Source organism: Malania oleifera, chromosome 8, assembly GCF_029873635.1.
Source record: "Malania oleifera isolate guangnan ecotype guangnan chromosome 8, ASM2987363v1, whole genome shotgun sequence".
In the NCBI taxonomy this organism is placed as follows: domain Eukaryota; kingdom Viridiplantae; phylum Streptophyta; class Magnoliopsida; order Santalales; family Ximeniaceae; genus Malania; species Malania oleifera.
Genome location: NC_080424.1, coordinates 9,932,926 through 9,960,228, shown reverse-complemented (window position 1 = coordinate 9,960,228; position 27,303 = coordinate 9,932,926). Strand labels below are relative to the sequence as shown.

The window sequence follows — 27,303 nt, the reverse complement described above, 5'->3', positions numbered from 1 at the left end:
ACGTTACCATCAAGAGGAGAAGACCAGACAAAGGATCCCGTGTAATTCAACTCTCCCGAGACAAAGAAGTAACGGGTTTTCCAATTATGGATGGAAGAACTGCCTGGTGAGAAGAGTTTATAACCTGGTAGAGAGTTGAAATAATACAGCTCCTTCTCTGCAGAATGAGAGCGCATTTGGAAGCAACTTCTAAAAAGTAGGACGGTAGGCTGATGGCCCAAGCGGAGCAGGAGCACAGCAAAACAGGTGAGCGAAAGATAAGAGTTCGGAACGAGTTGTGATGGTGCTATGCGGTAAAAATGTAGTACGTTAGAAACAAAAGGGGAAAAAGGGAGCCTAAGACCCAAGTCTAGATAATCGGTATAGAGGCAGAGCTCCTCGGATTTTTGGTCAAGAGCTGACTCAGTAGCAGAGGGTAACCTAACAGTGATATTCGATGGTACAGCAAAGAAATAACGGGCATTCTGCAAGTCAGACGAGGAGAGCTCACAACGAGTGCTCCGAACTGTTGTAGGTACCCTAAAGGGCTGTTGGAGGTCTCCATAGGAAAAAACAAGCCTGAAGGAAACACTACCTAGACCTAAGGGTCAAGCAGAGCAAGCAACAGCAAAGATCAAGAAGAAAGGAGGCCAACACAGATCAAGACAGTAAAATTTCACATAAACAACAAGGCAATCTTACAAGACAAGATCAAACATACAAAGCTAGCGTAAGAAGAATGAAGAACATGAAGAACAACAAGACAAAAATACTATAGAAAGGAAAGCATACCTAGCACCGAATAAAGGACTTGTGGAATAGAGAGGAGTAGAGAAGGAAGCAGTCCTCTTGGAATGAAGACGAGTGCGGAATGAAGGAGTCCACTGGCCTTTATATAGAGAGGAGGGCACGAATCCCTGTGGCGGGAATCTCAAGAATTTTCATTTACGAGAAGGATTGTGTCTCGAGGGAGGCATAGGAAACAGAAAATCTCTTACAAATGCACAGACGAGGCTTCCCGAGGACAAACGCCACTTCGGAAACACCAAGTTGCCTCGGACACAACGACAGACGGATGGTCATCAATAATGCTTTCCTCCAACCCACTTTCCGAGGTAGGGCGCATTTAATACCTGCTTTTTGATATCTCTCGCAGGACAGAAGCGTGCAAGTGCCTCGGGAAAGTGCGAAGGACGACCCAACAGATGAGCACGACTCATTGGCGCAAGGCCCAAAATGACGAGCACGACTCGTGAGGCCAGACCAACCAACAGATTAGCACGACTCATCAGAGGGATGGCCCAAGCTGACGAGCACGACTCGTGAGGCCAGAACAACCCAACAGATGAGCACGGCTCATCAGAGGGATGGCCCAAACTGACGAGCACGACTCGTGAGGCCAGAACAACCCAACAGATGAGCATAACTCATTAGAGTTATGGCCCAAACTAACGAGCACGACTCGTGAGGTCGGTTAGCTCGGCCTGATTGTTCAAAAAGCTCAGAAGAAACAGCTCGGCACGAGTCCTGCTTCAAAGAGCTCGGACAAAAGAAGCTCGGCGCGAGTCCTGCTTCAAAGAGCTCGGACAAAACAGTTCGGCAGAAATAGCTCGGCACGAGTCCTGCTTCAAAGAGCTCGGACAAAAGAGCTCGGAACGAATCCTTCCCCGACCAGCTTGGCAGAAACAGCTCGACACGAATGCTTACTCGAAGAGCTCGACCCGAACAGCTCGGCAGAAACAGCTCGACACGAATGCTTACTCGAAGAGCTCGGCCCGAACAGCTCGGCAGAAACAGCTCGACACGAATGCTCCCTCGAAGAGCTCGGCCCGAACAGCTCGGCAGAAACAGCTCGGCACGAGTCCTGCTTCAAAGAGCTCGGACAAAATAAGCTCGGCACGAATCCTTCTCCGAACAGCTCGGCAGAAATAGCTCGGCACGAATCCTTCCCCGAGGAGCTCGGCCCGAACAGCTCGGCACGAGTCCTGCTTCAATGAACTCGGTCAAAAGAGCTCGACCCAAACAGCTTGGACGAAACAGCTTTGCACAAAACAGCTCGGCGCAAATAGTCGACACGAGCTACTCAAGTGTTCTACCACAAAAAAAAAAAAAAAAAGGGGAAGACGAGTAAGTGTTAAAACCGAAAGATGCAAACACAAATAATGATTCAAAATTCTATCCAGAAATTTGAAACTGAGAGGGGGACAACTGATATGCCCATAATAAATCACGCTAATAAGGGCAGGTCAACGCCTGTCCCATACTTTCTCTAAGTCTAACTTTCTGACGAGTGATTAGCTCCGACCTAATAAAGAGAAGGAGAGATTCACGCCGACGCCCTTAAAAACCGAGTAATAGGCGCACGCACTTATGGCCGAAGAGCGATTCGCGCCCCCACGCAATAAATCCGAGCCAACCAGCGGTCAACTCAAGCCCCTATAAGTAGGGACTGGGGATACAAGCAAAGGTAAGTCACATAACACTATTCTACTGTTGCATTTAGCCTTCCTAAAAGCCTTCCTCTTACTTAGGCATCGGAGTGATCCCCCGGAGTACACCCCGGGTCCTCCAAGCCTTTGTTCTTTTCTTCTTTCAGGTCAACGAGAGTCGAAGGAGCATCCCAACCATTTTTTTTTACCCCGCAACAATATATATATATATATATATATATATATATATATATATGTAGTGCATGTTCAGTGTGTGTGTGCATGGTGTGAGTGTGTTGGTGTGCAAAGAGAGTTTACCGTCAGGGATCCCGTCGGAGTTGCAGTAGGTGGGGCGTGGTTGCCGGACCTTCGGCTGGTTGCAGATAGCCGGCGCCGAGGATGCAGCAGGTGGAGACTGGTCTGAGGTTGCAGCTGGTGCACGGAGTCGTGGCTGGAGTTACTGCTGCTGTCGGAGATACAGAGCCATGAGTGCTCGACGGCAACGGCGGGGCTGGTATGATGACAGAGGAGATGGGGCAACGGCGACGGCAATGCCTGGACTGTCTGGTGTGAGGCCGGATCTGCTGGTTCGTCAAGTATGGAGGCCGGGAGGTTGACTGCGTTAGGTGGGTGGTGAGGTTGTCGTAATGGTTGTTGCGGTTCTTTTGTGATGGTCGCCGGAGATCTGGTATGGCCGGAGCTGTGCAGAGAGGGCGGCGGTCTGGTGCGGCAGGGGTACTGCTGGAAGGTGGAGATGGAGGTTGGGTGTGGGAGAAGATGGAGATAAAGAGGGGGCTGGGAGTCATGAAAACTGAAGAAGACCACCAAGAAGAAGAAGAAGAAGAAGAAATTTATTTCTTTGGCTCTGCCTGTGGCCTCCGCCCTTGTTTGCTAGCTCCTCTCCCTTTTTTTTTTTTTTTTTTTTCATTTTTCCTCTTTACAGCTTTATGGTAATAAAATATATGGGAATACATGCTAATATGGTAATAATAATAATAATAATAATAATAATAATAATAATAATAATGAGGTTTGAAAATAATGATAATACTAATGAAAATAGAAAAAATAATTATAGTAATAATAAAAATGATAAAACAATAATGAAAATAGTAATAACAAAGTAACAATAAAATAATAATAACAATAAAAATACTAAAAATAATAATGAAAATAATAATAAAATAATAATAATAATAATAATAATAATAATAATAATAATAATAATGGTAGTAATAATAAGAATAATACTAAAAATGATAATAGTAAAATAGTAATAATAATAATTATATTAATAATAATAATAATAACAATAATAAGAAAAGAGCAATAAATAGTGACAATAGTAATAATAATAAAATAATAAAAATAATGGTAATATCAATAATAATAAAAAATTTTGTTATATTGGGCCTGGGAAAAAATGGGATGTCTACAACTCCTTCACCGGCGGAAAAACCTTTACAACTGGGAACAAATTCCTTTCGCTCACCAAGAGCCACAAGGTTCACCAAGAATCCTAACACTTCAGGTTAACAAGAACCTTTAGTCACAGTTCACCAAGAACCCTTTGCGATTTGGCTCACCAAGAACCTTTTACAACTTGAGGAAGAAAATGATTTACAACAACAATGCTCCTTGAATGAATTGATAATAAATACAATCAAACCTCACACAAATCTCTCCAAGTAATGATTCACAACAAGATTAAGGAGCAAGAGAGAAGTTGAGCACTTAAAATATGAACTAAAGTGTGGTGCTCTTGGGAATGATATACGAACTACTAAACCAATCTATAAAAAAAAAATCTTTGGACTTGTATTTATAGGTAAAATGGAGTACTAGCCATTTTGAGACCATTGGGAATGTAAAATAATTGTTTTCTTTGAAAACTAGCCATTCATAGCCATTGGGACTTGAATCACGGCACAAATCATTGACTATTTGACCCAATTCGTCGACTATTTGCCCCAATTCGTCAACGATTAACATTCTGCCTGAAATTGTCGACGAATTACCCAAATCATCAACGATTACCCCAAATCAAAAAAAGTCATCAATATGAAAGTTGTGATATTTTTTCCTTAACTTTCCATAAATATCAAGATCGTCATTTTTGAACTTTTCTAACAAAAGTTATGCCCCAAATACCAAAGGGTGTTCAAGAAATTTGATAAGTGCATAACTGAGGTTTTAAACCCAATTAGGACCAAGTTTGTAAAAGGATATAATACTAACATGATTAAATACTTGTCCTTATGAAAATATATTTGATTTAATTGAATTTTTAGGTATATAAAAATAGTTTTGACTCAACCAGGACCAAGTATATTAAAGTTCACAATACTAAGACCACTTAACACTTGTCCCATTTTAATTAAAATTGAGTATAAGATATTTTCATATAGGTCATGACTTTACCTTTAAAAATTCTTAATTATGAAACAATGAAAAAATTATTTTTCATTTAAGTGATACTATATACTCTTGTGGTATGCATATGCAATTTGCTCAACTCTTGCTCAATAATTATGCGTGAAACAAAGTTACAATAGTTTCTACTTCAAAGACTCCCTATTACACTATGACTTTATTGGATGTGCTTGAATTCTTTTGAGTGAGTGTTCACTTTGATCTTTCCTACTCGAACGTTTACTCAGTCCGATATTTGCCTTTGATCGAGTACCTCCATGTATTTGTTACTTGTACCTATACTAAACATAATTTACAAAGAGAGGATAAACTTGAAACTGCAAATAGGTTAATATCATCAAAATACATTAAGTATAATTATGTAGCCACTAAGGCTAATAATTAATGAGTATAGCTTAAGTTTGGAAAATAAGAGAATGCTAGTTAGTTATATAGAACCAGAGTATAATGGAAATTTAGATTGACCCACAAGTATAGCAAAGAATCTAGTCCAAACAAAAACCTAACAAAATTAATCTAATGAAGATAAGCTCCAAATTCATGGTTCCTAAGTTAATTATGGTCAATATTCAATCAAATGAATCGCATATTGAACATTACATACTTAGGAGTCTAGGATCAATCAGATGCACGAAGTTTGTTGTATCAAACTATACTTATGAATGGTGAACTAAGCCTCATACTAAGACTTGATGTTTGCAGCTCATATGTTTGATTGACATACATAACAATGGGTTTTCCCTCTATTTTCAACTAACAAAATGGTCTAGTTGATACTAACCAAGGATTTTTCTTTTTTCATTTTTGGAGTGGCCTGCCTCTCTAATTTTTTAAAGGTTCTCCTCTATTATGTGCTTTCATTAGAGAGTAAATGGAAAAAAAAAAAAAAAAAATGTTTGTAACTTACCCTATAATCTATACTGCCGCCAAAATCGTTCCTCAATGAATGAATAATAAAGCAAACTGGTGAAACAAAAATATATCCAAAATATGAAAATATTTTGGGACATTATATTTTGTCCCTGAGATAAACATTGAGACAATAATAAATTTGTCCCTAAACAATTTAAATTTGTCCTAAAAGTTTTAGTTCTAAATTTTGATGGAGGGACAGTTGGTGCCACACTTTTAAAGATGAATTTTATGAACAAGACCAAGATTTCAACTGTTGCCAAAGTCCACATTAAGGGACAACTTAAAATTTTTATCCCGACTTTTATACTTTTGGGAACAAATTGTAGTTGTAGCCAAAAAAATCATCACTAAAAGCTTCTGATGAAAAAAAAAAACATTGGAAATATTCTCAAGCAAACCATCAGTCCCTTTTGCCAGCTTCGCAAGAATTTTCGGTCGAGCGGACTTCAATATCCAATTAAATTAAGTCATAAGGAATGTTAAGAAGTTGCATATAATCAAGATTAAGGCATTTTGAGATTTTTTGTTTACCATATATGTAAGCATAATTTAAGATAATTGCATTATATTATGTAATTTTCAGCATTTAGGCATTTGTAATCGGGATGTGCTATGTTCAATAACCATAAGAAGTAGATTGAAGTACTGAACATTATTACCCCTTAATTGATCTTCATTTTTACTCTCTTCTAAATTCTTAATGGGCATGCAAAAAATGCTAGTTCATCCCGCATTATTAAGATAAAAACACTACACCAAGTAGTGTTTCTTAATAGGCCCTGCTGTACATGTGCATGGAGCATGCAAAAACTGTTGGATGAACAAGCATTATTTAGATTTTTTTTTATTTTTTTTTAAAAAAAAAAAACCCTATAGTAAGTAGCTTTTTTTTTTACGTGATAGCCGATCATCTTCACCCAGATTAAAAAAATATCAACTCATCTAGCATTTTTTGTTTAATAAACGCTAGTCCATCTAGCATTTTTTGAGACGTGTCAATTTAAAAAATAAAATTCAGTCCGAACTATTTTTACATAATTTTTTATTAAAATAATATTAAAATCGAAAAACACTCTCCACCGAACAATTTAGGATTTGCGAAAGCTCCGGTCAAATGAAAATGCTACAATATTTAGAAAGTTGTGAATTGAACTAAAACACTCCCTGCTCTCCTTTTCTCTCATTTGTTCTAAAAACACTCGATGCTTCTATATAGTACAATTACAAGGATCCACTGAACGGTTTAGGGTTTCCAAAAGCTCCGATCAAATGAAAATGCTACAGTATTTAGATAGTTGTGAAAAACACTCTCTGCTGTCCTTTTCTCTCATTTGTTCTAGATCTCTTCTTGTACTTCTTCCTCTCATTCTTCTACCTCCTCTCTTCTCTGTTCATCCATGTATTACACTTCCCTATTCTTTCTTAAGAATCACATTCTTTCCAAGTCCATAAAAACTACCCAAAAAACAAAAGGCAGCATCTTTACAATCTTCACTTTGTTAAACTTTTTTTTGGTCCCAGTCGTTGATGCATGAATTACTCCATAGTAGAGATGATTTTTTTCAGTGTAAATTCAGTTCCTCCGTTTTGATTTCTGCTTCTTCTAGTCCCCATGAAAGCCTGTCGCATCACACAGGCATTAGGAAAACACCCCATTTCAACTGTGACAAAATAGTGGCAGTTAATTCTAATTTCAAAGCTTTATGTAGAAAAACCAAAGGGTTTCATTTCTCTGGTAACATCCAAAACAGCAGACAACCTCCACACATGGAACTCATGTAAACCACAGGTTTTGAAAATGTAAGCTACGCAATCTAACACCAGTTGGAGTTCTCACAGTAAGAATTGCCCGTTCCATCCCAGTAACAGAAGGATGCCGCCTCTATTTGAGTTTCCCAAAATATACCTTCACCACCCTTGGTGAGGAAGAAAAACAACAATATTAATCATAAGGCAAAACAAATGATACTGCAGGAAACATCCAGTCACTTCAGTAGTTTACCATCAATAATTTCTTTGGATTACATTTGCTATGTAGACAGTACTGTTATGGAAGATCTTTAACCCCAAAAAATTCTTTAATTATGTAAAGAAAAACCAAGCCCCACAAAACATAACACCAGTTCTATCAGCTGTCGATGCTTGCATCTATGCAATCAATTCTATTACGAACAGATAAGAACTCATCTTCCCATGACTCTACATAAATTCTTCCATCTCGCCACCACGATCACTTCATTGTTTTGAGCTCTATTGCCTCTAAGAACCAAAACGTAAAATTAGTCCATGACAGCACCACACCATGTCCACTGATCTCTTAATATTGTGTTTTCAGAAAGTAGGCCCTAATTTTAGGCATACAAAATCAGGTAGCAGATTCAGCATTTTGGGGGTGGTGGCGTGGAAAACAAAAAATAAATACAAACCTCAATAATGTGTATTATCAAACACCCAAGGTTCATGCAAGAAAAGCTCCCGCCCATTCATTTGCACTATTCCAGCAGCTAAATCCTCTGCGCGTTTCCTAGCTACTTCAGCTTTTCTAGCAGATGCATCAGCATCCTGCAAACACGATAAAAACATATTATCAATTATTTCAGACAAAAAAATTGATTTAATTACCACCTCATGCAAGTAGTATAAATTCCTTCTACATGACGAAATGAAATGTGGACTGTCTGCACTGTAACTTCAGTATTCATGCTGTTCAAAAGAAACCAGACTTTGACTTCCTACGGTCTGCACTCATCTCCTTGTAAGCAAATAGCCAGCCAAAGCACTGATGATGAACATAACACCAGGCCCCCGCCATTATAAGACATTCATAAAACTTGGCTTACGCTTGCACTAAGCAGGACATTTGCAAATTATATGACCATCACACAGACAACAACGGTAACAAAATGATAGGTAAGGTTTCTGCCAGAACCAAGATAAAAAAGGAACTAAAAAATGCATCCATAAGATCTGTTATTAATATTTAGAAGCATCAAGCATTCAAACTGCAAGTCCCCTTCACCCCAGACTGCTGCGTTTGGCATTGTCCTGATGAGGAAACTGACCTAGCTAATAGGCTCATCCCCTTTTTATGAAGGCTCCTTATGACAATGGGGCGAAATGGAGGGCTGAGGATGGGGCTCTGTGAAGACTCCATGCTCCTCCATAAAGTCACTTTATTATTCGATAAAAGGGGAAAGGGTTGCTGATCTGAAGAGACTCCAGGTGCAGAAACAGAGAAAAAGACTTGTGGTATGCAAACCAGAGCAGCCACCAAGGAGCTACAAAAGCTGCATGGTGGATTATCTTCAGTGCAAAAAATAAGAGAATCTATAATTGATGTCAGGGATCAACTGAAGGATCGACATAGACCAATCATGCACAGCTCCTAAGCCCACCTCTTTGACAGCCTTCGGAATTGCATTCACCCTTGAAGATAGGTAAGGTGTCAAGCCCTCCACATTTAAAATATGACTACCGTATGATCAAGCAAATCAAACAAATATGCTTCTAGCCTTGTCGTAATATCTTAGTTAGAAAGTGATTTTCATTCTAAAATTAATTATGGAGAGAATTACAGTAATGCCCAACCTCGCTTAAAAGTTCATAAAACTGCCACCATGAACAGTAACCAATGTAGCAAACAATAATCAACTATAAGTGACCAAAAAGCAATCCCTCATTACTTTTTGAAAAGTACTTATTTTTTACCCCAAAATAATAGTTTTGAAGTACTTTTTGGCAATAAGTGCTTGTTCTTGTACAAGCCAAAACTGTAGTTTCTTACACAGGTACTTATTTTAAGTGATAAATACTATTAAGTACTTCCATTTTAAGTGGATCCAAATTGGGGCTAGAGGTTCCTCAGCAAGACATCAAATCCTCCATACTGAAAATAGGACAAATATTCAAATGATCAAGCAAACCAAAACAAACATGCTTTTGGTCCAAGTTTCTAAGGATTGACTATAGGTCAAGCCTATCAGAGGAGTTTTCCGAGCAGTGATGAAGGTAATATACAAACCATGACACTATCCACACCAACTACAAGCTCATAACCTGTATTACCCATGACAAGTTTACATCCAATGGGCCAACCTCTCATGAGCAGGACGAAGAAATACCCAAAGGCTAAAAAATATGAATATCCGGTGGTAAAAAGAACAAGATGAATAAGTGCATGCGGTTTGTAAATAATTAATTACACACTCAAAGGACTCTTAACACATTGACCTATTCATAGAGTTGTTATGAGAAAACTTTAGAGTAGGTAGCACTAAGTCCCAATTACCCTATTTTCACCCAGCACACATCTAAGAAGATCGCTCGAATTATGATTACCAACATCGATCTCACAATCAATTGGGGGATGACAAGCAAAACAAAACATCAAACTAGTGTCACATATTGTCAAAACTAACAAAACAACGGCAACAAACCAAGCTTTACGTCCCATTAAGTGGGATCGGCGACGTGAACCCCTTTCCACCAATTTACACAATCTTGGGCAATTTCTTCCGACCATTTCAGGGGTTGTTAAATCCTTAGTCTTTCTATCTTGTTTCGAGTTATTTCAAGTCTACCCCTACTCCTCCTACTACCACTAAGGGTAGCTAGATCACTCCACACCGGTGCATTATTTGGCCTACGTTGTAGATGCCCAAACCCTCTCACCCACTCATTCCTTATCTTCTACAAGTGCTATGCCTAACGTACCACAAATATGTTCATTCCTTAAATGTAGGGGTATTCTAAAATCACATAACATGCCCAAACCACTTCTCCATTTTACCCAATCTACTTTAATTCTATATATTACACCTTCTTCAATTTCTCCTTAGGCTTGCATAATAGATCCAAGGCATCGAATTCTACTAGTGTTATAAAATTTTTGAATCTTTTCTCCAACATTCCTACTTATTAAAATTACATTTCATATATCTTATCTTATTTCTACTAATCCTAAACCCTCTAGATTCTAAAGTTTCTCTTCATCATTCTAACTTGAATTATATCCCATTCCTAATTTCATCAATCAAGACAATATCATCTGCAAATAACATACACCATAGAACCTCATTTTGGATACTCTCGGTAAGTTAATCCATCATAATGCAAAAAGACAAGGGCTCAAATCAAATTCTTGATGTTTATGTATGTGGTTTGAAATTCCCTATCATAAGCTTTCTTCAAGTCAATAAAAACCATGTGCAAGTTTCTTTTCTTTTCCCTAAACTTTTCCTTTAATCTTCTTAAAATATATATAGTTTCTGCAATCAATCTCTAGGGCATAAAACCAAACTTATTTCATGAGACCTTCATTTATAACCTTTGTCTTCATTCAATTACCCTTTCTATAATTTTACTATATGACTTATAAGTTTATTTCACAATAGTTATTACAATTTTGAATATCTCCTTTATTTTTGTATATAGGTTTTCCTTCATTCTTCTAGCATTGATTACGCGTCAAAATTGCACAATTAGGTGTTTAAAATCACGAATTAAAGATTATAATTTCAATTAAATGTCTAATTATGTTTAGTATTTTAACATTGAACTCAATTTATAATGTTTGAAGTTTTAGTCTATTTTATCCATAAATTGACGAATATTCATGTTTTATTATTGCAGGTGATTTTCAAGAATCAAAGTTGAAATTAAATTACACGCGAAAGTCATGCACGTGAGGATCGTAGCTTTTCATTGAAAGAGCCGCGTATGTGGGGTTCATGGAGGATAAAGTATAAATGATGCAAATGGAGGCGTTGAGTGCAAAACGAAGCTAATTGGGCGATTATGGACAATTTCGACACTGCTTCGTAACCTGGACATAACTCTCTCATCTCGAGTTCCGATTGAGATGATTCAAGATGTTGTGGAAAGCCAAGAGAACGCTTTACAACTTTCAAGTTACCATGCACTTATGAGCTTTTAACGTGGGCCGTGTATCTGATGAACATTACATGGCCCGAACCAAGCTCCCCTCCCTCCCTTGTTACTTTTTAATACTTGTTTAAGTTATTGTTAATGCTAATTTCGGTTTTGTTTAATTTAAAGTCTTTCTTTGGAATTTAAATATATGTTGAGTTATATTTATTTTTAAGTTTAGTTTAATTGAAATCTTAGTTATTATTAAGTTTTAGTTTATTATTTTCCATTTAAGTTGTTAAGGTGTTGAGTTAATTGTTGGGTTTAGTCTTGTTAATCCATTATTGTAGTTTAAGTTAATTCATTTTTGCTTGAAACTAGTGTTAGATTGAGTTTAATTTTTGTTCAAGTTATTGATCGGGTTAAGTTTAGTTTTTGAGTTAGTGTTTAATTGAGGATTTTATAGTTGAATGCTTAATTTGAGTAATAAAGTTTTCATCTTTGGTCTTTTATCCGAAATTTCAAACATAAGATTTATTTCTTGTCTGAATGTTTAAATGTGGGATTGTTTTCCGCATTTAATTTTGTAATCGTTTATCTTATTTATTTTTTTTTGGATTACGCACCGGGTATCCACGTGTCCGTTTTACGGTCCACGTGACTAATCCTGCGCCCCTTGAAGTTGACCCCACAACTCCAAAGGGAGGGTAAATTCAGGAGTCCGGGAGTGGAAACGAGTCCGGGAGGGTTTGAACACCTGACCTCGTGAGAGACACTCCCGCAGCCCGCACTACCACCTGAACCACACCTTGGGGGTGTAATCGTTTATCTTATTGTGTGGATGAATCATTGGGTGAGAAATACTAGTTGTGTTAATTTTTCCGTCGTTTATTTACCGTTACCCGTTTCTTGTCATTAATTTTATGCATGTGATGTCCATAGTTTATGTTTTGATTCGTTTTAATTTTGTCACAAATTTTCAAAAAAAAGAAAAAAATCTCAGAAATCGAATCTGAACTGTGTTCAATAAACTATATTTTCTTATTTTCTTCTTTATGTTTTACACAAGTTTGGAATTAATCTACATTCCCTGAGGAGACGATCTAACCTTTTGGGCTAAATATTATACGACAAAACTCCTATACTTGGGATAACCTTTGTGCTGCTCATTTTTAGAGTGAGTCATGCATTTTCTTAGTTCATATAATTATATTAAATAAATTAGTTAACCAAATAACTCCATCATCACCTAAGCATTTCAAAACTTCAACTGGGATGTCTTGCATATAGCTCTTCCAGTTTTCATTTTTTTAACTCTAATTTTGTGAATAATTTCAAATTTTTAGCATTTTCTTCATTTGTCAATTTAATTTTAGGCCTTCTTCTTGGTCTTCACTAAATAGCTTACTAAAGTAACTTCACTGTCTATCTTTTATGTCTTCTTCTTTAACCAAGATACTGTCAATAGAACAGCAAAAAGCAAAGAAAAAGATTTCTTTCCTTACTTCAGCCCAAATTTATTTCCTTATATTTCAATTCATTATTTTGTACAGTTAGCATATATTTAGTTTACATGTATAGGGCTTGACAAATTATAGTTTACTTGTATGGGGCTAGAATCATGCTAGATCTTATTTACTTTCCATGTATAGCATTCTTTAAGTCTATATATAGTATACAAAACGCAAGGCCAATTCATTTGGCCATTCACAAAATATTTGACATGGTATCAGAGCCAGCCAACTGCTAGGTTTTTTTCTCCCCTTCGATTTTTTTTCTTCTTGGTTTTGTGACTGTTGTGGTTTTGTTTTCTCTTCTGGAATTTTTTCTCTATTCTTTCGATACCTCTGTGGCTACATGGCTATCGGAACAGCTAGTTTCTGGGTTGCCATTTATTCCTCCAGTTTATGTCCTTGTGATTCTCGGCAGGCAACAATTTTCTGTTGCTGACTTTCGGCAAGCAAGCATAGCAAGTTTCTGGTTTGCCACTTATTTCTCCAATTTTTGTTGCTGTTTGTGACTATCGGTAAGCAGGATTGTGACTTTCGGAAAACAGGCACAGCAGGTTTTTGGTTTGCCACTTATTTCTCCAGTTTCTGTTACTGTTTGTGACACTCGGTAAGCAGGCAACAGCTTTCTGTTGCTGTTCAGCACTTATCTTCTCGGCACAACAAGTTTTTGGTTCAAGATTTAATTTTTAGTGCAGTTTTTTGGTTCAAAATTTAACTTTTTAGTGCAGGGAGGCTGTCCTTGGTTTTTCTTTTCTCGATTTTCTCCATTATTTAGCATGGACTCCGCACCTGTGTGTGCCAAGTTTACAAGCAACAATTATTCAATGTGGGCTTTTCAGTTTGAACTTTTCCTGAAGGGAAAATATCTTTGGGATCATATTGATGGCACGGATTGTGCACCCAATCTTGATAAATCCAAGGAGTCCACAGCTTGTCCTTCATGGGTTGTGCTTGACGCTCAAATTATGTCTTGGCTTCTTGGCTTGGTTGAGTCACATATTGTCCACAACTTGCGACCGTATCGCACCGCTCAATCCATGTGGACTTATTTAAAAACAGTATATCATCAAGATAACGATGCCCGTCGTTTTCAGTTAGAGCATGCGATTGCCATGTTTCAACATGACAATCGTTCCATCCAAGACTATTATTCGGGGTTTCTAACTCTTAGAAATGAATATTCTGATCTGGTTACTACGGATGTTCCTGTGGCTTCTCTTCCTATTATTCAACGTCTTCATAAAACTAGTCGCCGTGATCAGTTTCTTATGAAACTCCACCCTGAGTATGAATCTGTTCGCTCGTCTCTGCTAAATCGATCTCCTATTCCTTCTTTGGACATTTTTTTTTTGGTGAGTTACTTCGTGAAGAACAATGGCTTAGTACTCAAGTTACTATGGCACAATCTCATGGTAGTTCTGGGTCTGTCCCTATGGCTTATGCTGCTCAACGACAAGGACCGCCTACGCATTCTAGCACTTTGCAGTGTTTTTGCTGCAAATAATTTGGACATATCACTACTAAATGTTCCAAGAAATTCTACTCTCATTGCAAGAAGAAGGGTCACATTATCAAAGAATGTCGTATCCGCCTTAAGAAGCATCAAGTTCAAGCATTCCAGACTTCTGTTTGTGCACCCCCACAGTGACTTTTGCGGCCCCTAGCTCTTCTTCAGATGACTTCTTTGTTCTTGCACCTTCTCCAGTGAATTACTGCACACCCGAAATGGTGCAACATATACTAATTTCGGCATTATCAGCAATGGGGCTCCAAGGTAACAATTCTACTAATCTCTGGTATGAGGACTCGGGTGCCTCTAATCACATGACAAATAATCCCACTACCTTGTGTCATGTTCGGCCCTATGCTGGTCAATATGCTATTTAGACTGCCAATGGCAGTTCTTTGCCAATAGCTGCTGTCGGATTCTAAGTTTACTAATGTGTTTCTTGCTCCTCAGCTTTCCACGAATCTTATTTCTGTTGGTCAATTAGTTGATAACAATTGTGCAGTTAATTTTTCTAGTAATGGTATGTTGTGCAGGACCAGGTAATAGGGGAGCCGATCGCGAAGGGACCTAAAGTGGGGCGCTTGTTTCCACTTCTTTTGCCTGTTCCACCACGTTCTCCAGCTAGTTCACAAAAAAATTTTAAATACTAAGTGACTTTCATTGATGATCATAGTAGATTTACTTGGGTTTACTTTCTTCACTCTAAATCTGAGGTTTTTCATACTTTCACTGAGTTTTAAGTGTATGTTGACAATCAATTTTCTGCTTCTATTAAAACATTACATAGAGATTCTGGTGGTGAATATGTGTCTACTGAGTTTTAGGCATTTTTGGCTTCTAAAGGCATTATTCATCAATGTTCATGTCCTGCTACTCCCCAACAGAATGGAGTAGCCGAACGGAAAAATTGTCATCTCCTAGATGTGGTCCATACTTTCTTGCTGGAATCCTCTATTCCATCCTTGTTCTGGGTTGAGGCTCTGAAAACTGCTACTTACTTGATTAATCGTTTACCTTCTCAAGTCCTACTCATGGAGTCTCCCTATTTCCATTTATTTGCTAAGCAACCTAGTTACAATAACCTCCGTACCTTTGGTTGTGTATGTTTTGTTCATTTACCTCCTCATAAGCAACATAAATTATCTGCTCAATCTGTTCAATGTGCATTCTTGGGATACAATGTGTTTCAAAAGGGATTTGTTTGCTATGAACCTACATTACATCGTACACGCATTTCTAGGAATGTTATTTTCTTTGAAAATCAACATTTCTTTCATGTGTCCTATGTACCCTCCTCTCCTACTATGATTCTCCCCTCCTTTGAGGAGCAATTATCAGATCCTCATCCAGTCAATTCTCATTTTCTCATCTGATATCTAATCCTACCATGCTCCAGATTCAGTCAGTTGCAGCACCTCTAGAGTCTTTGGTACGTCGCTCTTCTTGAGTGTCTATACCCTCGGACAGGTATGGGTTTCCCTCTTCAAGTTCTGGTAACTGTGTTTCAGCTCTTACTGCAGCATTGTCCAATTTAGATATTCCCACTTACTACTCACACGATGCTACCAAGCATGATTGTTGGCGACAAGCTATGCAAGAAGAAATTTCCGCTCTAGAGGCCAATCACACTTGGAACATTGAGCCTTGTCCTCCCACCATTGTTCCTCTAAGTTGTAAATGGGTTTACTCAGTCAAGGTCCAATCTGATGGAAGTCTGGATCATTACAAAGCTCGCCTTGTTGCACTTGGGAATAATCAAGAATATGGTGTCAATTATGAAGAGACTTTTGCTCCTGTGGCTAAGATGACTATTGTTCGTACGATTCTGGCTATTGCTGCTTCAAGTGAGTGGCCACTACATCATATGGATGTCAAGAATGCTTTTCTTCACAGGGATCTTAAAAAGTGTATTTATATGAAGCCACCCCCAAGCTTGTTTCCCTCTCCAACTTCACATGTGTGTGGGCTTCGTCGCTCTCTTTATGGTCACAAAGAAGCTTCAAGGGCCTGCTTTGATAAATTCTGCACCACTTTATTACAATTTTCGTTCAAGCAGAGCAAGTATGACACTTCATTGTTTCTTCGGAAATCAGACATGGGTATTGTTGTTCTTTTGGTTTATGTTGATGATATTGTGATTACTGGTTCCAATTCTGCTTTACTTGCTCAACTCAAGACTCATCTCTCAGAGTCCTTTCATATGAAAGATCTTGGGTCTCTCACATATTTTCTTGGTCTTGAGGTGAATCGTAGTCCCTCAAGTATTTCACTCAATCAATATAAGTATGCTAGTGGCTTGGTGGCCACAACTGGCCTTCAAAAGGGTACTTCGGTTCATATGATACTCCCATGGAATAAAATGTCAAGCTTTGCAAAGAGGAGGGTGACTTACTTGCTGATCCCAGTTTATACCAGAATTTGGTGGGTAATCTTGTCTATCTCACCATTACTAGACCAGACATTTCTTTTGTCGTATAGCAAGTCAGCCAGTTTCTTCAGACTCCTCGTCATCTTCATTTGGCTACTGTCCGTAGGATCATATGCTATGCTCAGGGCACTTTTGCCCATGGTTTATTCTTCCCTGCAGGCAATTCTACTCGCCTTGCTGCTTATAGAGATGCTGATTGGGCTGGTTGTGTGGATACGCGTCGCTCCATCATTGGTTGGTGTGTGTTCTTAGGTGATGCATTGATCTTTTGGAAGAGTAAGAAGCAAGACAAAGTTTCTAAGTCATCGACGAAATCTGAATACCGGGAGATGTCTCTTGCTTGTTTTGAAATTATTTGGCTTCGAGGCTTGCTTGCTAAGCTAGATTTTTCTGGGACCGATCCTAACCTCTACATGCTAATAATACGAGTGTTATTTAGATCACAGCCAATCATGTCTATCATGGGCGCACAAAGCCTATTGAAGACGATTGTCACTCTATCCGTGAAGCATTTGACGCTCGTGTTATCACTCTTCCACACATTTCCACTGAATTACAAATTGCGGATATCTTCACCAAGGCTCTCACTCATCATCGACATTGCTTCCTAAGCAGCAAATTAATACTTGTTGATCAACTCACATCAATTTGAGGGGGCTGTCAACGGAACAGCAAACAGCAAAGCATAAGATTTCTTTCCTTACTTCAACCCACATTTATTTCCTTATATTTCAATTCATTATTTTGTATAGTTACATATATTTAGTTTACATGTATAGGGCTTGACAGATTATAGTTTACTTGTATAGGGCTAGAATCATGCTAGATCTTATTTACTTTCCATGTATAGCATTCTTGTAAAGTCTACATATAATATACAGAACTCAAGGCCAATTCATTCGGCCATTCACAAAATATTTGAAAGATACTATCAGCCTCATTTTTTATACATTTTACATTAGCTAAGTCCTTGCTCTTTCTTTCTCTAGCTCAATCAAGTTTAAATATGTCTCTTTCCTCTCCTTTAGTATCTACTCTAATATATAATTATTATATGCTTTACATTTTGCTTCGCTAGTTATCTTTTTTTGCATCGTTTCTTGTCTCTTTGTACTTCTCAAAGTTTTCCATGTTTCTATGTTTTTGTCATATTTTAAACCAAATTCTTTTCGTCTTCACAGCTTTGTGAACTTCTTGATCTCACCACCGAATCTCTTCACTAATCATGGATATTCCTTTACATTCATCTAAAATCTCTTTTTCTTGTTTTTAATAGAGCTAGATATCCTACTCCAAAATCTCTTTTTCTAGTCTTTTTCTTCTAAAATCTCTTTTTCTTGTTTGTACTTTAAATTTTATTATATTTTCTACCTTTAGGTTCCACCACCTAGTCCTATTGCATTGATTTATGCCACACTTTTTCTTCCATTTTGTAATACATTTACCTAGAAGGAATGTTGGCTATTTCTTTTGAGGGTTTTGGAAGAAGGATAAGGCTGTTCTTTGGAAATGTTGTACATTTGCGGTGCTGTGGGGTTTATGGTTCCAGCACAATGCATGGATTTTTTTCAAGGAAAAATTGAATAGGCATCTAGTTTGGAGAAAGATCCATCACTTGGTCTCGTTATAGTGTGTTGGCTTTGGATGCTTAAGGAAGCTAGCTTTTGGAATCAGCGAGACTGGAGGAATTTTTTTCCTTGACATTTCAAAGTAGTTATTTGTGGCTTTTTTTTTTTTTTTTAGTTCCTTTTTCCTAGAATTTTGATGGGACATATCTTATTCTCCTCTTTGTAAATTCCTCCCTTATTAATGGAATCTCTTATTTTTCTATCAAAAATTAAAAAATAAAATAAAATTTTCATCTAGGATAACTTTACAATCCTTACATGATAAATGATACCCTCCTAGTTAATGTTTGACCTTTATTTTGTCCACTCTTTATGTTATCAAGTGTTCTCTCTTCATAAAGCATGTATCTATTGTAGTAAGATCATATGACATGATGAAGCCTAATATCGTATCACTAGAATCATTTTTATCTCAAGATCTATGCCTTCCATGTATCCTCTCGTAACCTTTATTGTCCATTTCAATGTATCTATTCAAATCAGCTCTTATAAATATTTTCTCAATTTCTGATATCCCTTGTATCTATACATATTTTCCTAAAATTTTCTGTTAAGGTTTTTTATTAAACTTATTTAAGAGGCATAAGAACTAAAGACATTTACACCATATTGATTTTTATGATTATATCTTCTACTCTTTTAACATCTATAGCACTATTTTTTAGGTCTTTTCTTACAATGATTTCTACCCCATTCTTATGTTTTTTTTTCTTTTCCAATGTATCAAAATTTAAATTCTAATTTTTTCAATTTCTCTAGCTCCCCCCCCCCCCCCCGGGGGGACCCAGTTGATTTCTTAAAGGCAGATTCTGTTAGTTTTTCTTTTAATTGTAGTGTCAACTATCTCCAAGCTTTTATAAGGCTTAGTTTGGCCCCCTTGTTACCGTTTAAAACCTTTTAAAAAGGAGCTGATGAAATGAGTTTTTTTATATTGTTTTAAAAATGTTTGGCCCCCCTTGTAGAAAAGGAATTGTTAGAAGAAAAAAAAAGTTGGCTTTGAGTGTTTGGTAAAAAGTCTATAAAGTTCTTAAAAGTATAAAAATGATTAAAATAGATATGTATTCTTAAAAACTATAAGTAATGCATTGATAGTTTTGTAATATTTGAAAAAAAATTAAGGACAACAACGGAATTAAATAATTTGTTGGGGAAAAGATAGCCTAAAGCTTTTTAAAAGCTTCAAATCTATAACTTTTAAAAGCTCACAAAAAAGGCTAAAAATTGACTTTTGAAAAAGTTAGAAAAGTTATTTATCAAACAGGTGTGACCCAACTTTTACTTTTAAAAAGAAGAAAAAGAGGCAAAAATAAAGGAGGGGGGGGGAACTCACCCTAAGTGTCACTATATACCATGTTGCTAATCTAACCTAGTCTCCTAAACTCTAGTCTCCTAAACTAACTTCTTTACCCGCTCAATGACCCGGAACCATTGCTTTCAATGACTGGCGTGGTAAAGCTATTGGGTCGATCAGAACCAGTCGGATAGGTGGTCAAACCGGTAACAACGGGTGATGTCAGCATGATGTTATAATATTTTATTTATTTATATGCATTTAATTATGTATATAATCTTATATAAGAAAATAAATCACACTAATTCCATATATAAACTATATAAGCATTAATTAAAGTTCCTAATTAGCTAAATAAAACAAAAAATAATTGCTAATAATCATCTAAATAAAGTTTGAATTAATTTTTATTATTTATCAAAAATATTCTTAAAACTTTATTGTTTATTGTAATTTTATTAGTTTATTATTATAATATTTTTATAATAACATATTATGTGTGTAATGTGCACTATCCTTTTGTGTATGTATTTATAGCTATCTTTATATATTATTTAACCCATTAATGGACAAAACACTTCAATCAGCATGGTGGCAATGGAGGAGCATGTTTTGGGAGGGGGTCCTAGATTCAAAACACTATGCGCCCACTTTCCGCATCAATTTTTTTTTTATAAGTAAAGGGCCGAGTTGACTCACCTTCAAACTCAATTCACATTGATTCAGACCAGGTCTAAGGGGTAGCACCGGTTCACTCAATTTTTAATTCGAGGGTATTGGTCGAACCAGCTTGGTTTCCAATTACAATTGAACCAGGTCGAATGACCTAGTCCAGTTTAGGTTTAAAACCATGGCGGGAACCCTCGCATATTTTGACACCATACCAACACGACGATAGCATATCATTGAGGATGATAACCTAGCCTAGTGTAACAATTTTGGGCCCAACTCCTATGAGGTATTGTCCGCTTTGGCCTATTGGCCTCATGGGTTTGCCCTATAAAAGGCACCTCACATAGTTGGGGCTCAAACCATCCTTATAAGCCCAAAAATCTCCCTAGTACACATTTGATGTGGAACTGTAACATGCTCTCCCGTCCAATCTCTGACGCCCTCATCAGAATGACTTACACTTTTGTGCAGGATCCGCCCACACAATAATACGCCCAATGTGGCTCTAATAGCAAATGTAACGCTTTTGAACCCAACTCTGGCTAGGTATTGTTTGCTTTTACCCGCTAGCCTCACGAGTTTGTCCTATAAAAGGTGTCTCACATAGTTGGCGGCCAAAACATCCTTATAAGCCCAAGGATCTCCCTAGTACACATCTGATGTGGGACCGTAACACCCAACCTTACTCATTTTTTGCTACAGCCACATGGTATAAGTGCATCAAGTTGCTTATAAGGGATACCCCAATGAATAATCAATAAAGATTCATAACATAAACATTGTGAGAAGCAAGACCTTGGGAAGAGCCATGTTGGACAATAATTAAGCGGAATTGGGTTAAGGGATTGTTGTGTTTAAAGTAGTTTATTATGTATTTAGTTTAATTAGTATAAAATTATGTGTATTCTGGGAGCTTGTTTGTAATATTTGTGTAAAGTATGGGTTTGTTTGCAATTCATGTAGTTTTAGGGGTATGTGTGTAATTTTATGTGTTTAGCCTTTCTTATAATTAGTGTGTGAAAGTCATATTGTAAGTTAGTTGTTGATGAATTTGAATTGGAATTGAATGTGAGTTCATGTGAGTTCTCACCCTAGTATCTCCTCTCTCCTCCCTTCCCCTTCCTTCCTATCTTCTAATTTTTCCATGGCTGCAGAACCTTGATGTTGCCCTTGCATCATTTGGTATCAGAGGCCAACTTTGATCTCCATTCTCTTCTTCTTCTTCCTCTCTCTATTTCCCTTATCATTCTCCCTCTGATTCTTCTCTGTTCTGAAATTTCAGTTAAAAAAAAACTGAAAAGAAAGCTCTGCAGTTCTGAACTTTTTAGAAAATTTCAGTTGTGTCCCATTTTTCTAAACCCTTGCTTCCACACTAGATTCTACAACGCAACCCACATCATCAAAAACAGAAACCCTAGAAACCCTTTTCCAAAATTTCATCACCATCCAACCAGCTGCAAAGCCCCACACATCACCTGAAATTCTCAAGCCGCCGACCCACTCAAAATCCACCCTTGCCTGAGTTGTTTTGACACACCACCACTACTATTCAACGAACCACCCTTCAAACTACCATCCCCCAGAAAATCATCACCGGAGCACCATCTCCAGCATTCCACGCACCGGCAACTATGAGTGAGGATTCTGCTGGAATCATGAGAAATTGGTGTTTTCTCCATGATATTTTGACATGCAGCAAGATATTTTGATTGTGTACAATTACATTGCAAGAAAGTGCGATAGTTTTTTGGCACAAAACCCTAGAAATTGTCACTCCAGCATTAAAAATCAGGTTTTGTTGCTGTAATTTGTGGGTTTTCTTTGTGAATTTGTTTCATTTCAGCAGGTCAACCAATATCAAGGCGAATTGAAGAAATTGGGAGTAAGGCTTGTGGGAAATTGTGTTAAAAGGGTGTTGATGATATAAAGCTGCAGCATATATACATGCATAAATCCAGCAACATGATGACAAATTATCATACCTTGGGCACAATTTCAAGGTCTTCAACACCTTTCTCAAATACAGAGAAAAGGTTTGAAAAATCATTATTGATGGAAGATGTCCAATAAATGTGAATTCCATAAATAGAGTCACTCAAATGCAGCTTCATCCAGAACCTCAACCGAAGCCTTATGAGAAGTCTTGGGTTGATAACTCTATTGCACATGTTTATGAAAGATGTTTGGTTCCCATCCAAATGGGTGAATATTTGGCTAATATTTGGTGTGATACCCTACCTATGAAGATTGGCCATGTACTCCTTGGTTCTCCTTGGATGGATGATTTGGGTGTGACTGAAGGGATTGAGAATACATATGTCTTCCACTATAATGGGAAGAAAATCGTTTTGAAGTCCGCTCTACCAATTAACTAAGACAAAGAATCAGTCACATTTACTCAACTTGAAATCACTACAAATAACGAAATGCATATTTTTGAAGACATTGGCTTTCGAAGAGTCCAAGTTTGATTCTCCAACATTTCAAAATTCGAAGCCAAATTTTTCCTAACTAGGAGAGAGTTGATGTAGGACAAGAAACATGACCTTGGGAAGTAAGAAGAATAAGTAAGAAGAATTGGGTTAAGTGATTGTTGGATTTAATTAGTAGTTTATTGTGTATTTAGTTTAATTAGTATAATATTATGTGTATTTTTTGGGCTTTTTTGTAATATTTGTGTAAATTATGGGTTTGTTTGTAATTTATGTAGTTTTAGGGGTAAGTGTGTAATTTTATGTGTTTAGGACATCATATAAATAGTGTGTGAAAGTCATGCTGTAAGTTAGTTGTTGTTGAATTTAATTGGGATTGAACGTGAGTATTCCCCCTAGTATCTCCCCACTCCTCCCTTCCCCTTCCTTCCTCTCTTCTAGTTTCTCCAATGACACAGAACCTACATCACATCGAACAAGTTTTACGCTAGCTGTTAGCCACCTAACGCAACCCTACTCCTTTACTCAGTCTTGGGATTAACCGCATGTGAAAAGAATTAGAACATTTGAGTCCAAACTATCTTCCAAAATAACCCCATTAGACACAACGAAACTTGGCAAATCATGCAATTGAAAACTCCCCAAAAGAATAACTACACATAATGCATTAGAGGTCCACGTACACGTGATGAAATGTGCCATTTTGGAGAATCAATCAACTACAACAAAGATGAAATCACGTCCTTAGGCAATTTTAGGGAATCAAGCTCTCTCTCCAAGTCATAAGTGGTAGAAGGGGTAAAAGAACTATTTTCTTTCCTTGATTTAGCAAGTTGACAAGATTGGCACTCAGAGACTACTCTAGACACATGGATGTTTAAAAAAAGGACAATAAAGCCTACCCTCAACTAAAGCAATGGCCTTATCTCTACCATGATGACCAGTTAAAGCACCAACATGCAATTCCCAAACTTAGATAACCCCTAATGTGGCATTTAGTTCATGGATTCAACCAATGATTCCCCAGAATCCTCATTGATTCCCCAGAATCCTCATTGATTCAAGGGTATTCCCACTTTTGGTTCATATTTCATACTCAGAAACCCCAGTCTAGCAACTACTACATGTTCTCACAAAGCTCTTCAACACCAGCATCCCTATTCCCATTTTAAAAGGTGGTTATTCAATTCCCAAGACAAGGAAATCACCAATATTATTAAGTGATCGAAGAGATCCTAGTTATATTTTGAAAATTAAAAAATATCCTAATTATGAAGTGGCTTGTGCATGGTTAAATGGCATAGTTGGACATCCATATGACATTCATTATTATTATTATTATTATTTAAAAATAATAGTTGCACTATTAAATTAACATTTGAATTATGTAGTAACTTATAATCTTCTCTTAATTGTTGGATTTGATATTGTGTTTTCAATGAGTAGGGAAATTTTTTAATAATTTATTTCAGCTACTAAATTTTTTGCTAAAAATGCCATGTACAATTTTATTTTATTTTTTTTTTTTTTTTTTTACACTTCTCCAACTTAAGGACATTATTGAACAAGAAAGTAACTTTATCATCATTCCAAGAATAAACCAAACAAGGGAATACACATGCCCAAGAATTTGTTAATAATAAGCTTCTAAACCAAACGTGTGAATCATATGCTCCTAGGAACTTGTATCCCAGGTATCAAGAATCTCGGGAATCACAATTCCAAAACAAATCTTAGGTGCCACAAGCCAAACACCACATAAAATAAGTGCAAGGAATTCATAACCTAATGCATTTGAACATGTAGCCCTCATGGATGATAAAGTCTATAAACCATCTACAATTACACTCACTTATGAGAATTTAGATACAATAAGGACAAGTAGAATCCTCATCCTTCAAGCACTCAAATTTTGTGACCTTGGCACCCATGGCGTAAAGGATGACTATAATACAAATAAGGCCATCAGGTACCTTCTTCTTAAATCCAGAATTATGTTTAAGAACAAATGTATACTCATTATGAAACTCTTACTATTTTACCCAAGCAGCATACTTGGCACTAATTTTCCCTATGAACTCAAAGATTGCAAGCGATTCATGAAAAGGGCATAAAATTTGTGGGTAAAAGATAATATCTCCAATGTTGGAGGGACCTAGCCACAACATAAAACTCCATCATATATGATGTATTTATGTTTAGCCTCTGAGAGCTACTCACTAAGAAATGCTATAGGGCATTCCTTGTTCCCTTTTGACTTAAAATTGCACCCATACCTACCCTAAAGGCATCACAAGTGAGATGCAAAAACGCTACTAAAGTCGTGTTGAATCGCTTCAAAAACTCTACAGCTGAAGGACATCAGAGAAACTCACCTTAATGAGTGCATATTAGCACCAAAATGGCAAAACCCTTAATGAATCGACTATAAAAAATATCTAATCATGAATTACAAAACAAGAAAATTCCATTGACAGCAATTCTCTCATTCCTCCTGATTCCTCAACTCCAATAAACTCGAAATCACTCCATTATGATTTCCACACGCTACTTTTGCTTGTTCTCTTTTTCCCAAATTAAGCCTCTTCTAAATTCTAAGCTTCTTGAAACTCAACAAATTACTCATCGAACAAAAACACTAAAAGCAAATAAAAGCATAACCCTACATGCAAATTAACTAGCCTATTGCTTGCTCATTCTTAATCACAACTAATGATTCCGACATGTAACCCTAGGCCCCTCCCTTCATTCCCATAAACGGTGGCATCAAAAAATCAAGAACAATAACCAAACCACCATAACGCTTGCAGGGACAGAAAATGGACGAAGAAAAAAGACCTTCTGGCGTTTCCAAGAGAGAAATTGAGCCTGGGCCATGGGGTTGGGTATGGCCGTCGAATTGTTGGTAGCGGGCTCCTTCTGCTCCTCTGCCCCCATTATTTTCTCTTCTTTCAGAAAAGATCCCTGGCCAGGCAGGTGACTCTGAGGCTCTATATCGTCTAACGTTTGCAGATTCTGATCGATCGCTCTTGTCAGCAGCTAATACTCTCATCAGTTTATGCCTAATGCAATTGACTGTTTGCCCAAACAGAGAGAAAACAAAAAATTTATTGCGGTCTCCGGCATGAATTATACAATGAAGATTGAAGTAATCTTGAACCAAATGGACGGTTTGTTTATCCTCGTTTTGGAGTATGATATTATAAGTAAATCAGATTTGAGTTTTATATAAGTGGATCAATCCGAGCTATTAAACAGGGTAGATAGGTTCGTATTGAGTGACCCGATTCATCCGATGCATTTATTAAACGCATTAGGCAGGTTCAGGTCGAGTCACTCGTTGAATAACCCGTTTATGACATATTTAAAAATAAAATAAATAAGTGTTAACAAATTTTAAAATAAATAAATTATATTTTTTAAATAAATGACTCATTTATAATCTATTTATTAAGCGGGTGAATTTAAATTTATATACTAGTCACCCATTAATAAATGGATCAACCTGAATCCAAACTTATTTAATCCTAGCTTGTTTATGATCCGTCTGAACCTGACTCATTAACCTATTTTGTCACCTCTATTTATCACTTAAAGTAAATATTTTTAAAAAAATAATGATATTTATCTTATATTATAACAAATACTTATTGTAAAAAGTATTTTAAAAAAAAAAAATATGAGGTGATTTTGAGAATCAATCTCAATCACTTAAAAATAGTATTGTATGCGTACGAAGGCATTTTTGTAATTAAGATAAATTTTTGTGACAATTTGATCATTTTGATAGGTTATCCTCTCCCTCTATGGCAGCACAATAGATGGGAGTTATCCTTTAGCCTTTACTCTATGTCTATTTACCTCATTCCCTTTTTTCCAAGTATCGTTTCCTAGCAAGAGCCACTTTATTTGATACTAAATTTCAAATTAAAAATGTTAATTTGGTTTACATTTAACATCAATTAATATACTAATCGTGTGATATAAATATGTATAATAGACTAAAATATAATCTTATATTATTTTACTTAAGAAAATTTACTTTAATGTTAATTAAAATGCCATTTAATTTAAATTAATACAAATTAAAAATGCTAATTTAGTTTAATGTTTTGACATAAATTGATATGAAAATTATGTGTTGTAAATATATACAAAACAAGACTATTATTAATTAAAAATATAATCTTATATTATTTTATTTAAA

At 36.7% G+C, this 27,303-nt stretch overlaps 1 protein-coding gene across 3 annotated transcripts; it reads right to left on the bottom strand.

Moving 5' to 3' along the window:
- Positions 1–6,769: 6,769 nt before the first annotated feature.
- LOC131161494 (uncharacterized) lies at positions 6,770–26,367 on the bottom strand. Of its 3 annotated transcripts, none has more exons than XM_058117298.1 (3): positions 25,935–26,367; positions 8,183–8,318; positions 6,770–7,376 (listed from the first exon to the last, which is right to left on the bottom strand). In XM_058117298.1, the coding sequence occupies exons 1-2, from the start codon at positions 26,031–26,033 to the stop codon at positions 8,184–8,186; spliced, it is 234 nt and encodes a 77-aa protein (XP_057973281.1). In that variant the 5' UTR covers positions 26,034–26,367; the 3' UTR covers positions 6,770–7,376; position 8,183. The 3 variants fall into 3 exon arrangements, with proteins under 3 accessions (XP_057973281.1, XP_057973280.1, XP_057973279.1); XM_058117297.1 differs by lacking the exon at positions 6,770–7,376 and adding an exon at positions 7,726–8,101; XM_058117296.1 differs by lacking the exon at positions 6,770–7,376 and adding an exon at positions 7,726–8,015.
- Positions 26,368–27,303: the final 936 nt, after the last annotated feature.

What these genes read in the sequence shown, in the direction of transcription:
- LOC131161494 (XM_058117298.1), bottom strand. Translation starts at nt 26,033, where the DNA reads ATGGGGGCAGAGGAGCAGAAGGAGCCCGCTACCAACAATTCGACGGCC. An exon ending in TCTCTTGGAAACGCCAGAAG is followed by an intron (nt 8,319 to 25,934) that starts GTCTTTTTTCTT and finishes TCGTGTTTGCAG; the next exon opens with GATGCTGATGCATCTGCTAG.